A 13,245-nucleotide genomic window follows, 5' to 3' on the forward strand; every position below is an offset into this window, starting at 1 on the left:
CACTCAGTCTTGTTTATTTCATCTGGTTTACACATAGTAAAAACTACATAGATAAAAACTTCAGAATTAAGCAACTAAACCCCCAATTCCCTACACAACTGAACACCTGTTGCTTCAGCTAATCTAACAGTGGTACTAGAATTCTGACATTATCTGGACTAAGGAAGAAACGCCTATTTGCCTCCGCAGATGTCTTCTCATTTTGTTTTCAAGCCGTTTGTAGATTTTGCCTGGAATTACAGATGAACCGAGACAGGGCAAGTGATGCTAGACACAATTAATAAAAGAACGCGAGTAGGAAACACGCGTTGAAACTCCGAGCAAGTCCTGCGGATGCTTCAGCGCCAGCCTGAACTGCGCTGCCGGCGCGGCGTGCCCGCCTCTCCGGCAGGCTTTCCGCGGCTTCAGCGCTGGGTAACTCCAAACGCAGGCGCTGGGCAACTCCAAACGCAGGCGAGCCCCGAGCACAGGGAGCACCCAGCGCCCGCAGCGCCCGCGGGGGCCGCCGGGCAGCGGCGTCAGCGGAAGGAGCCGGAAGGAGCCGCCACCTCCGCAGCGACCGCGGCAGGGAGCGAGCGGCGGGACCGGCGGGACCAGGAGGAACCGGGAGAGGTGCGAGCGGGGACAGGGGAGGGTGGGGCCTGAACGGGGAAAGGGGAGAGGTGGGGTCTGACCGGGGAAAGGGGAGAGTGGGATCTGAACGGGGAAAGGGGAGAGTGGGATCTGAACGGGGAAAAGGGAGACGTGGGATCTGAACGGGGAAAGGGGAGAGTGGGATCTGAACGGGGAAAAGGGAGACGTGGGATCTGAACGGGGAAAGGGGAAAGGTGGGATCCGAGCGGGGAAAGGGGAGAGGAGGGATCTGAATGGGAAGAAGTGAGAGAGCTGGGATCTGAGCTGGGGAAAGGGGGAGAGGTGGGATCCGAGCGGGGAAAGGGGGAGAGCCGCCGGTGGGACGCGGGACCAGAGCGGGGGAAAAGCGGGACAGGCGGGTCCCACCGTGGGGACGGGCGGGTCCCACCGTGGGGAGAGGCGGGTCCCACCGTGGGGACGGGCGGGTCCCACCGTGGGGACGCGGGACGGGCGGGTCCCACCGTGGGGACGGGCGGGTCCCGCCGTGGGGACGCGGGACAGGCGGGTCCCACCGTGGGGAGAGGCGGGTCCCACCGTGGGGACGGGCGGGTCCCACCGTGGGGACGCGGGACAGGCGGGTCCCACCGTGGGGACGGGCGGGTCCCACCGTGGGGACGGGCGGGTCCCACCGTGGGGACGGGCGGGTCCCACCGTGGGGACAGGCGGGTCCCGCCGTGGGGACAGGCGGGTCCCGCCCGTGCCCGCGGAGGCTCCGGCGGGTCCCGCAGCAGGAGCGGGCGCTCCCCGCGCACCTCTGCCAGGCTCCCGCAATGAACCCCGCCGGGACAGGGCAGGTTTGGAGCTGGCAGAAGTGAACAGAACTGCACAGCCACAGATACAGAGAATTCTTCCAAAGCCTGGAGCGTTGTCAGTGTGGATAGGTATGATGGTCCAGCAGGGAGTAGGGCTATACTAAGTTGATCACGGGTCTGGAGCATCATTCTTAGGAGCAAGGGCTGAACTTGAGAAAACATGACTGAGAGGAGCCTTCTTACTGTTTATAAACATTAGAAGGAGGGCTCAGAGCAGGGACCAGGCTGTGCTCCCTGGGGCCCAGCAATGGGGCAGGAACTGATACCCAGGAAGCTCCACCTGAATATGAGGAAGAACTTCCTGTGCAGGGACCGAGCACTAGAACAGAATAGAGTGTGTGTAGTCTCCCTCACTGGAGATACTCCAGAACCATCTGGAGTCCATCCTGTGCTCCAGAATGACCCTGCCTGAGCAGGGAGGTGGGACCAGATGAGCCACTGCGATCCCTTCCAGCCTGAAGCATTCAGTGATCTTGTTCAAGCACAATTGGATAATAGCAAATTTAGCATAATCATTCAAGATGTCAGTGCCAACACAGGAAGTGGCCTTATTCCCTTTGAAGACTTTGATTAGGCAGTGGCTGCCACTGAACTACTAACAGAGGATTCTGTAAAAGAGAGCCTTGGAGCATTCCTACTCTATTGAACAGTGTAATCTGATTTTTAGCTTCTGAAATACCTCTGGAGCAATGTTCAGACAGTGTCAGGCTGCCACTAAAAGCTGCCTGTGTTTGGTTTTAGGTTGAGTATCCTGATGAGTAACTTGTCTTGGAGCATGGTGGAGCTTGCACGATCACACCTTCTCAAAAACTATGTCCTGAGTTTCCCTTGGTGAGCAAAGCTGTTACTGGATACCTGTAAATGGAAGAGAATGGAATCCCTTTGTGGCTGTTTGAGCACTGCAGATGTTCCTCTCACCAGCACCCTGTGGTAGATTTAGCAGAGAAGGAGATGGATAACCCCACGTTTAGAAGTGACACTGTGCTGTCTGATGTTCACTTGCACTGCCCAAGCAAAAGACACCTCATGGTACGCCTGAATGCAGTTGGACAGCCAGGTAATGGATGCTGGCACTGATGGAACTGTATTTTAACTGTACTCAGATCTTTGGAAAGCTGAATCCTCCTCTAAGTGGTTGATATTAATAGTTACATATTTTATTCCAGTTACAAGCAGAACCACCTCCTACTCAGTCTTTAGAAAGAGGGCTAGCTGTGTTACCCTCATAAAATTAACGCCAAAAAAAGAAAACTTGCAGACATGTAGGATTTGTCTTAAAACTTGTAGGACTTGTAGGAAAACTTGTAGGATTTGTCTTAAAAATTAAACTTTGAATTACTTTCTGAGAAAAAGTAACCAAATTTACTCACTTGCAGGTTTAATTTAATGGTTCATTGAGCAATATTGTCAACGTAGCACTTTGGGAGTCATGAATTAATAGAAGGTTGTGATGTTCCTTATACACAAACAAAAGGCAAGAAGCCAGGGGTTTTAAATAATGTAACTTAAGTTTAAAATATAAGCTATCAGTAATTGTTTTATCAAGTTTAATTAAATGTTTATGTGATGATTTACTATCAGTTCCAAGAAAGCATAACAGCTTTCTTTGGGTATATGGTGTTTTTTTGCTTTTGGTGGGTTTTTTTGTTGGAGGGATTGGTTTTTTTATGGGGAGGTATTTGCTTAAAAAAAAAAGTCAACAAGAAAACTCAACATAGCAATGACTTTAACTGACAGAATTGGAAGAGTCAAGGCTATAGAGGAAATTAGTTGGCAAATGCCCCTGGCTGATTGCCAGCTTGTAGGTTGCTATAAAGTTGTCAAGGGAACTGACCTTGAAGCTGCTGACAAAATGTTCTGTACAAAATTCCTGCTGTGGCAGAAGTGTTAATTGTTTTTTCAAACCCAGTTGTGACATCAAAAGAGTAACTTCTGCAGCTGTTCTGGTGTATGACAATGTGAAAAATTATCCAAGTAGGCCTGACAAGGAAATTAATAATAATTTTGACCCTGTACAGGTCAAAACACAGGTAATTAATGCTGTGGTGGGTCTTCATGCTGCTTGGTATGTGTTAGCTGTGATTGTGATTGATGCAAGGAACCTTTCAGCAGAAGGAAGTGACAGGGGGTTCTGCCTACTTCAGTGAGCTCTGTCTGGGACATTCCTCTGGTTATTGAGACAAGAATTGCATTGTAGTAGGACAGCCTTTAATGCCATAACAATCTACCAGTGCCACTTTGCTGTGTTTTGGGGAAGTTTATGGGGATTTAGTCTCTTCCCCTTTGAGTCAGTTTGACTTTGCACCTTTTGAATGCTGTAGAAATGCATAGGATCAGAATGAATTTGGAGAACAAAGCATTTAATTCACTGATGGCATCCTCTGTTTCAGTTAGTTTCATCTGGCCATCATGCAACAGTGGAAACTTTAAAAATTTCTCATGCTAGGACAGGCACTGAAGATTTTATTAGATTTAGCTAAAAATGGTCTCACTAGAGAAGAACCTCAGTCAGATTTCAGTAGACCACCTTGGAACATCTTGCCTACGAAAGAAACTAGAATAGAACTCCATAAATTGTGAAATTGTTGAAAGCAGTGGTGGCAAGGACTTAATCTCTTCCCTTTTGTTGGTAATGAACATAGATGGAAGGACTATGGAATGTCTGTTCTTCCTTATGTATGGTATTCAGGCAGTACAGATTCCAGTATTTAAAATTGCAAGGTCCATGTTTTAATAACTTAAAACTTTAATAGATGCTGATATCACTGAGTGATTGTTGTAAAAGATTTTTATTTATTGGTCATTTAGAATAGCTCCAGTTGTTTAATCTCTTTGTATAATGAGTTTAAACAGTTCCAAAAATTACAGAAGCATCAGCCTTGCCTCCTGTGCACTTATTTCTGCTCTTATATATTGAGCCAATTTCAAGGCATGAAGTTGCTTGAATTCCTAAAGACTTAAAAAGCAGTAAACAAAAATTCAACTTGCATTTTACTAGAACATGCCACTTTCTTACAAGGTAGGAATCTTAACCAAAATAAATGAATTCTAATTTATATCAATTCTGCTTTCAACTTAGTTTGAACTTCTGTGAACAGAACTTTTTTAGGATGTAAGAAAACATCCCCTCTGCCAGTAGTTAAAATAAATATTACTAAATCAGATGAACTGTGGCTGTGCAGATGCTGAGTCAGCGAGCGGACTCTGAAAGTGCTTTATTAATTTATGCTGACATAACTTAGTAATTAATAACATAAAATAATTATATTATTGTATAATGTATTAATTAAATATATAACTTATATAACATAACATATAGAACATAACATATATTAATTAATTAAATAAGTAATAACAAAATTATTTCTTCATAGCAAATAAAACTGTATCTCAAGTTACCTGTATCATGTTTTACTCTATCAATTTTTAATACATTTAATGCATATCAAAATCTCATGCATGTGGAAGTTGTGCACAGGTTCTGCCTCATCTAGTGTCTAACCTTTCCCCTCACACTGTGTTCTTTCAGTATTCCTGTCATATTTCAAACTCCTTTGGAGCATAGAAGATTTGGCATCTGGGAAACACGTGAGAGAAATTACCACAGGAAGAGAACACCAGTGCACAAGTGGGGATGAACTGTGTGACAAGGACAGGAGTAACATGAAAGAAGAAGGAGAATTAAATGTTGAAGGAGTAAAAGCTCTGCTGGATGATGATGGAGACTTGGAAGTGGTCAGAAGGCCTCAAAGTGCCTCTGATTTGCAAGCAGAGGATCTTTTGAGGGATATAGCATGCCCTGTAATTCTGATGAAAGGGAAAGAAGATGCTTTTGAAGATGAAGAGCAGGAATGCACTTGCAGGGATGTTGTTAAAATAGGTAAATAATAAGCTTCAAGTCTGGGAGAAATGTGGCAAATACATTTCAGTAAAACAAAAGAAAAATAGGTTTTCTTTAGAAATGGAACAGCAGTTTGTTAAGTGAAAGAAAATAATGAACACAATACTGTGATATTGCAAATAAAATGTTACTTTTTTTCTCTGGAAAGGATTTGGGCACTTGTATACCACGGGGAACTCAGTGCTCCTTAGTTAAAGTGGGTGTTTGGCATTATCCAGCATTATTCTGTAGAATGAAGAGTGTTTAGTTCTATATTTGAAAGGGAAGCATAGCCTTAGTTTCAAACTTGCCACTTGATTGAACAATTTTGAGATAAATGTTTTCTATTCTACTCTCATTTCCACAGAACACACTATGGCAACCCCCTTAGAAGATGTTGGTAAACAAGTACGTGTTCTGCCTTGTAGTATCTTCATTTTCACGGAATGTGCTTCAGAACTGATTCAGTTTTAAGTGCTTCCCTTGTCCCCAGGTCTGGCGTGCTGCCTTCCTTCTGGCTGATTACATTCTCTTTAAAAGGGACACGTTCAGGGGCTGCTCTGTGCTGGAGCTTGGAGGTGGCACTGGAATTACCAGCATTATCATGGCAACAGCTGCCAAGAGAGTTTATTGCACAGGTAAGGCAGTTCCTTTCAGTTAAATATTTTAATGAAATTTGCCAAAGTAGTGCTTTCATCCTGGTATTTTCAGACTCATCTGTTTAGTTATAGTTAATAATTTTTATTAAAGTGTATCAATTTGTGTTATTTACTGAAAAATAGCAGGAACTTTCTCAAGGGCATGAGAAAGCTCAAGAGTTTAAAAGCAAGATATGTTGCAGTGAACTCAAGATAGTGTGTCCAGATTAAAATAGGTAGGATCTAACTTCTTCAAGGATTGCTCAGAGCTTGGAGCTGAAAGACAAAAGGAGGAAGGATACTAGGGGAGCAGTCATCAGTGGACAGAGTTGCTCTGAATTTTCCTTTATCTCATGAGCTTGAAACCTTGAGTCTGAGAGGCATAGATGCCCCATGCAAAATATTTTTATTTTTAATATCATTATTACTTCTTTTGCAGATGTTGGTGAAGATCTCCTGGCCATGTGTGAGCAGAATGTTGCATTGAACAAGCACCTGATGGAGCCAGGAGGTAGGTGCTGTATGGTCACATTTTGACTCTTTACTTTAGCCCAGGTGCTGTCTGAAAGGCCATTTGTGACTGATGAGATCTTTGTTCACTCCCAGGAGGGGAAATTAAAGTGAAAGAACTGGATTGGCTGAAAGATGAATTCTGCACTGGTAGGTACTTATAATGGCTTCTTTTAGAATGGGCTTGGTGTTTGGTGTTACATATTCAAAAACCTCTCTTGGGCCCCAAAGAAAATTCTGGTTAATGACAATATGTGATACTGCTAGTTAAAAAGGTTTTAAGTTTATTAGACTTTCAGGTAAAGATTCTTTAATGAAGAATAAATATTTAAAAGCATGATAAAATAGGAACATTAATCAAAACTTATATAAGAATATACTTGGGGTTTTGTTTAAAGGTGTCCTTGCTTTAATGTATTTAAAGCTGGGATTGCTACAGGATTGTGAATTCTGAAGCGCAAGAAAACTTTTGCTTGCCAGTCAGCCTTGGGAAGTTTGGACATGACACAGAGAAGGCAGAGGACTGGGGGAGCTTCAGAAAATGATCAGGGAAGGTTTAGATTTCCCTTGAGTGGTGTGCTCTGTTTATGGAGTAGCAGCTGCCCACAGGAGCTAAGAAGTTCCTTTTGAGACGTTTAATTACACCAAAGCCATATTCTTTCTTACAGATCCTGAAGCTCCTTATAGCTGGTCTGAAGAAGAGATTGCTGATTTGCTTGATCACTGTTCTGTGATAATGGCAGCTGATGGTAGGGAAATATAAACAGTAAGCTTTAAAATCAAATACTTGAGCATTATGAGTAATAATTTAAACATACCTAGTTTGCTTTTAAAATCTAATAGACCTGATTTGCCAAAGCTCTGCATTAAGTGTTCCTGCCTGTATTTTTCTTTTCTAAATGCTTATATTTATATTCTGAATTAGCAGTTATGAGTACAGATGTTACAAGCTGTAGCTCTTCCTTTTCTTTGGTGTATCCTGCTTTCAAAGGAGATCTGGTTATAATGGTAAATTAATTATGGCCTGGTGTGGGTTTTTGTGAGGAAAGAGGCTCTCTAGTCTCCAATATCCTGGTTTTTTTAGCTTTGTAGTAAGATTATTTCCAGTCTGAGAGAATTCTTGTCAAAACTTGTGTAAATTGTCCGACAAATTAGTCCCATTCTGATGAGAGAAAGCTTAAAGTCATAAATAGTAGCAGTGAATCCTCTTGCAAGGTCAGTTGTTGCCATTAAAAATGTACTTTGCACTTAGATAAAAGACTGACATGTTTGACTGGAGTAATCAAACTAAGGCCTGTTGTTGTTTCATAATGGACACTTAAGTAAATTATATCATTAATTATACATATGCTCTTAATCTTGTTTTTTACAGTGTTCTATGATGATGACCTGACAGATGCCTTGTTCAGAACTCTGTATAGAATCACACACAACTTGAGAAATTCTTGCACAGTTTACTTCGTCCTGGAAAAGAGGTTAGTATTACCAAGAACTTAATATAAAGAGCACTAAACACTTTGTGTGTTTTAATTAAAAGCTGGCTTCTGATTTTCATTGTATCAGATGCTCACAGGCTGCAGTATATGCTCATAATAAGCTCTTTTTTTTCCCTACATGCTTAATTTTTATCAGTTCAGAATTTGAGTTTAACAGGAATTTGCCTTTTGTTGTCCTACCTTTGCCTCACCCGAGATGACCTCTGTTCAGATAAGGATAAAGAGATGGCTAGATTGATATAATGCCTGATAACATTTGCTATATATTTTTAAGGTCACAGAGTGGAATGAAGTGATTTAGAATTAGGGTATTTATTTCCTAGCTTGAGCAGCTCTACAACAGTTTCTCTTGTTTGCTTTCAAGGAATCAATGAATGTTTTTAAGTAACTGTGTGTTGCAGTCCATTCATAAGCTGATAAACAAATAGGCTTTGCTTAAATCTCTGGAGATTTATAAGCAATAACTCTTCCTGTGGTTTGTTGCCAGGTGTTTGTCTAGGAAGCCAATTCAATGATTCTGTTGTGGCAAAGTGCCCTAAAATCAATGGAAACGTTCATCCAGGAGTTATTGTGTATTGATGCTGACATAACATCTTTTCTGCTTTTCAGGAATGGGGGTATACATTTTTTTGGCTGCTGAAGGGAGTTAATTAGGCTGAGAAGATTTATTTTTTCATTAGCTGAGGGAAGTTACACACCTATTTAAGATGCCAGTATAGGAGAGATGTTCTAAATGAAATACTCTTTTGCCAGGCTGAACTTCACTTTAAGACATATGGATGTTACGTGTGAAGCCTACAGTCACTTTAGAAATACTCTAAATGATCTGGAGAATCTCCAAGATGGAAAAATGAAATATACAGTGGAGCCCATTAAGCTTGATTTCTGCCAGTTCCTTGTTTATGAACGGATTGAGCAGTTGGTAAGTGGCATTCATGAAAATAAATGTAATGTGTTAATCATCTCTAATTAGTTATCAGCTGTTTATGTAACATGAAGGAAGAATAGAAGAATAAACATTATATTTTATTTCCACTTAGTTTTTTTGATTTTAAATGATCCTTATTTGTGCTTATATAATCTGGACTAGACATGTCCTGGTTTTGGCTGGGACACAATTGATTTTCTATCACCAGCAGTAGGGTGGCTGAGATTGCCCTCAGTTCCTCAAAGGATAAGAGACTTTTACTTTGTAAAATGCCATTTTTGTGACTGAACTGGAAAATGGCACCAATATCTCTTCTAATTTATTTTCTTGTAGGAGAGCTTTCATTTCACACTTTCAGTGATTCCTTTCCCAGTTCAGAGTTCAGGACATAATGTTCTAATATCTATGAAGAAGTCAATTAGCTGTAAACTTCTGTTATTGAGAAATAATATATATTATACTTCTGGTTATCTAATTACCCCTCAAGCACTTATGGTTCTCTTTCTCCATTTTTTTCCAAATTATCTGCCCTTAGGAATATTATGCAGGGTAACTAACAGCTAACAAGCTTCCAGAACAATCCAATCTAATGAATCTTTTTAGAGGAGATACAAATCTTGTGCTGGATTGCAAATCTGGTACCAAGAAATTATGTTGTTGTAATCAACATACTGTGAGTATGCATAGTGAGATGACAGGGGCCACAGTTACTTCATGAGATTGATTTATTTCTTAATGCTGGTACCTTCAGGCATAAAACGTGTAAAACTGTTTAAAAGTTTTAAAAGTACACAAAGATTACCTAGATTATAGATAATAATCTATAATCACCTAGATTATAGATAAATGTGTAAATTCATTTCCTGGCTGCTTTGAGGAAGGCTGCTGATCTTTGAAATCTATGCATTTTTAAAATGCCTATGTTTTTATTTACCATTAAGTCTATTGCCACAATTCAAAGATGTCATGGTAGAGAGAATGTGGTAGTCTGCTCAAATGTGGAGCAGACAATATATTAATATATTCTAAAGAAACAAAGTGATTAAGGATTTGTCATCCTTGTTGTCTATAGGATTGAGAAAGGGATTTGTGTTTATATAAGCCATGCATTTGTGAGATTTTTATTCCTCAGTAAATTATTTCTTCAGCTGTTTTTTTACCAGCATTATTGAAACCATTTGTCAACACAGGCTAAAAAAAAGAGCAGGATTATCAGTCAAGATCATGCAGATCAGTGAAATGACAGAATCACAGAACATTTTGAGTTGGAAGGGACACACAAGGACAATTGAATCCAACTCATAAATAAATGGTCTCATACAGGGATCCCGCCCACAACCTTGGCATTATTAGCACCATGCTCTGACCAATCGAGCTATTTCAAACTATTTTAAAACAAACTATACTAAATGCACATTAATTTTTAAAATCATGCTACAAGAATTAAGCAATCAGCTATAGTGTTCTGTTTCAAAGATAATTTGGTAATTGTTCCAGGAAATTACAGACATGGATTTGGTATCTATCCATAGATGTATACTACCTATAGATGGAGGTATAGGGTGTGTCTTAAAACTTCTCTTACAGTAAGCATGTTGAACTTCTTCATAATTGCAACCTACTGATGTGAGAAAATACCTGTTTTCTGCTCCTGCAGGAGTTGTGGAAGGTCATGGCTAACCACCTAACGTGACAGGCCCACGAGGAAAAAGCAGATCTTTACCTAAGGAGAAGGGCTATTTTGATGTTCTGTTAAGAAAAGGATTTTCGTCCCAAGAAAAGCATCCTGGTGGAATTGTGTTCTCAGAAAGTATTGCAGTGCAGTTGTGCTTTACTTTTTTGGTCTCAGCACTTCGTTTCTTGGACTTGTGCAGTTGGACATGATTTCTTTGATGTTTCCAAGTACTGCTGGATGCCAGGCAGTGGCAGTGACATGGTGACTTGCTCTTCGGATTGATGAATTCAGTCTTAGAGTCTGGCAAAGAAGTATTTAACCTTTTCCATGTGGCTGATTTGCAGATGTCATGCATTTCCCTTTATAGTTTACACAACATGGACACCGTTCTCAATCTTGTCCAGTTCCACACATTATTTGTATTTATCAACACTTGTGAAACGATGCTCTGGACAAGACTTTGTTTGTCATTAATGAAATTTTCTTTAAAAAATTTGTTGACGAAACTTGGTCCTTAATTCTCAGTTTGTCCTATATAAATCACTCTAGTTTAGAGCCACTGTCTGAATTGAAAGGAAACAAGATGCATTTTGTTTGTCTCTCTAAAAATACTCCACAGAGGTTTTGGAGTATAGGAGGTCAACCCTATATTGTCCTGCAGGAATTTTAAGCTATTCAGTCCTGGGGAGGTTGAGGATGAGAAGATAGCACATAAAGGGAGATGTTACAGCTCTTGAAATATTTGGAATTCTACCCTCAGCGTACACATGTGAGGCTGGAGGTAGGGAAGTGGACAAGAATGTCTTGCCCACACAAAAGTGGGCCTTCAATATCTTACTTCTGGATTAAAATAAAATATTTATTAAATCTCTCCTGTGTTATTAATGAGTCCAAAAATCTGCTCGCACTTTTATAAATGTTATGTGCACTGTTGTGTTTATATCACTTTGCCATATGTACACTGCCATGGAAATCCTTGTGCCCACTGCACTCCTCAGCACCAAGAGAGTGTCAGTGATGGAGCTGTTCCAGCCTGGGACTTGTGGGAGTGGGCAAGACATTCATTACAAGCATCTGATGGACTTCTTGAAAGCCTGTTTTGGTGTAGGTCAGTTATTTCATAACCTTATGTATGTGAAGATCTATTTTTTGTGTTCTTTAATGGCATGAAAGGTTATTAGATGATGGCCATTCCCTGTGAGTACAAAGTAAAAATTACATTAAGTTAGCTACTATGTATGTACATTATGTTATGTATCTGCCTACATTCATGTGAAATCTCTCTTGGAACCCTCATTTGAACTTCAAAGATGAAAAACTGTATTTTAATCCAAAGATTCCCAAACTAATGTTTGTTGGTTTGTTTTGTAATGTTATTGACTTTGGTAGATTCAGCTGTTTTTGAATGTAGCTGCTTATTTCAGTAGTGATTTTTTGAAGGCTGTACAAGAATATACAAGGCTGATGTGAAGTAGTGTAAGCAGTTAGGGAATCGTGGTTTTTCTCACACAGGATTTCTCAAAGTCTTTGGAATTATCAATAGAAGCTCACCTGCAAGTCCTTCATTTCTGTGAAGGAAGAGAAAGTAGACACAATTTAAAACCTATGAATATTTCTGCTCAGCTGTGGTGATTAGGTTTTCACTTGGAAAACTTTCTCTTTTGCTAAATAAAGTCATCAGGCAGTTGGGAGCATTTCTGGATCTGGCTGGCAAATCCAGATGGATTATTTTCTGGAGAGAGGAGCATAGAGGAGGTGAAGTGGAACCTGGGGAACCCTTGCAGTACACTTAGCTCTGATAAAAGGGAGGAGTGTTCCAGTAGGATCTTCCAGTAGGAATCTGGTTTGAAACAAATGATTTTCACTTTTGTCACTTCCATATGGTGAAACAAATGCCTTTTCTCAGTCCCCACCCCTGTCCTGTTTTTATCTCTCTTAAGAGAAGTAAAGGTTACACAATTACAGATATTGGTCAGGAGAAGAACTTTAACTTTTATGTGACACCCAAATAAGTATTGCAAACTAACTGCATTTATTTCTTTTAAATTTTTGTTGATGTGAAACTTCAAGAGTTGCTTTGTTGTGAATGTCTGTGTGTCATTTTGCAGTAGCAAAAAGTTGAAGACGCTCCCTTGATGGGCTAGATTCTGTGTATTTATCATTGTTGGATGTTCTCAAGTGTAGGTGGCTATTTGTAGGCCATCCTGGTAGCTCCATCTGCTGTACAACACTTTGAGTCAAAACATTTTACAGTTTGCTCAACACCCTGTTCCTTTCTAGTTTGACAATATTGTTTTTTGGAGTAACAGTTTAGGTGGCATGCGTGGTTCTGCACTTCTCACCTAGACTTGCAGTTGAAGCTACAATGGAAATAATCCTGAAAAGAAGGTGGTGTTTAATTGCCTACTTTTTGACAGTAGCTTTGCCTCCAGCAGTTCAGGGTTTTCAGAAAACGTTCTAGGAAAAAGTAGATGCACTTTGTGTATGTGTGTGGTAGGAACTTCTCATTCCTGAGAAGATGAGGACTTAAATTCGATCTCAAAGTTTGATAGAAGGAAACTATCATGAGATTGTCTGTTCATTAACTCAACCATTTGTAGACTTCTACATCCACCACTAGTTCCAGTCCCTTTTCACCAGAGACTTAAGGGCTATGTCCTTGGCAATTGCATT

The 13,245-nt window shown here is 40.6% G+C and overlaps 1 protein-coding gene across 2 annotated transcripts; it reads left to right on the top strand.

Annotated features, from left to right (window-relative positions):
* Positions 1 to 471: 471 nt before the first annotated feature.
* Positions 472 to 12,274, top strand: METTL22 (methyltransferase 22, Kin17 lysine). 2 transcript variants are annotated; one of them, XM_021539920.3, is made up of 11 exons: positions 472 to 612; positions 2,187 to 2,502; positions 4,975 to 5,325; positions 5,693 to 5,733; positions 5,819 to 5,963; positions 6,403 to 6,474; positions 6,570 to 6,623; positions 7,142 to 7,222; positions 7,846 to 7,948; positions 8,723 to 8,891; positions 10,555 to 12,274. In XM_021539920.3, exons 2-11 carry the CDS (start codon positions 2,307 to 2,309, stop codon positions 10,588 to 10,590), a joined length of 1,248 nt encoding a protein of 415 aa, XP_021395595.1. In that variant the 5' UTR covers positions 472 to 612; positions 2,187 to 2,306; the 3' UTR covers positions 10,591 to 12,274. The 2 variants fall into 2 exon arrangements, with proteins under 2 accessions (XP_021395595.1, XP_021395596.1); XM_021539921.3 differs by lacking the exon at positions 472 to 612 and adding an exon at positions 1,414 to 1,514.
* The last annotated feature ends 971 nt before the right edge of the window (positions 12,275 to 13,245 follow it).

The sequence above is a fragment of the Lonchura striata genome, chromosome 16 (genome assembly GCF_046129695.1).
Source record: "Lonchura striata isolate bLonStr1 chromosome 16, bLonStr1.mat, whole genome shotgun sequence".
NCBI lineage: Eukaryota > Metazoa > Chordata > Aves > Passeriformes > Estrildidae > Lonchura > Lonchura striata.

Excerpts from the sequence above, each read along its gene's own strand:
- METTL22 (XM_021539920.3), top strand. The coding sequence starts at position 2,307 with ATGGAAGAGAATGGAATCCCTTTGTGGCTGTTTGAGCACTGCAGATGT. Across the intron at positions 6,475-6,569 it reads GCACCTGATGGAGCCAGGAG|GAGGGGAAATTAAAGTGAAA; the intron begins GTAGGTGCTGTA and ends GTTCACTCCCAG. Across the intron at positions 7,949-8,722 it reads TACTTCGTCCTGGAAAAGAG|GCTGAACTTCACTTTAAGAC; the intron begins GTTAGTATTACC and ends CTCTTTTGCCAG.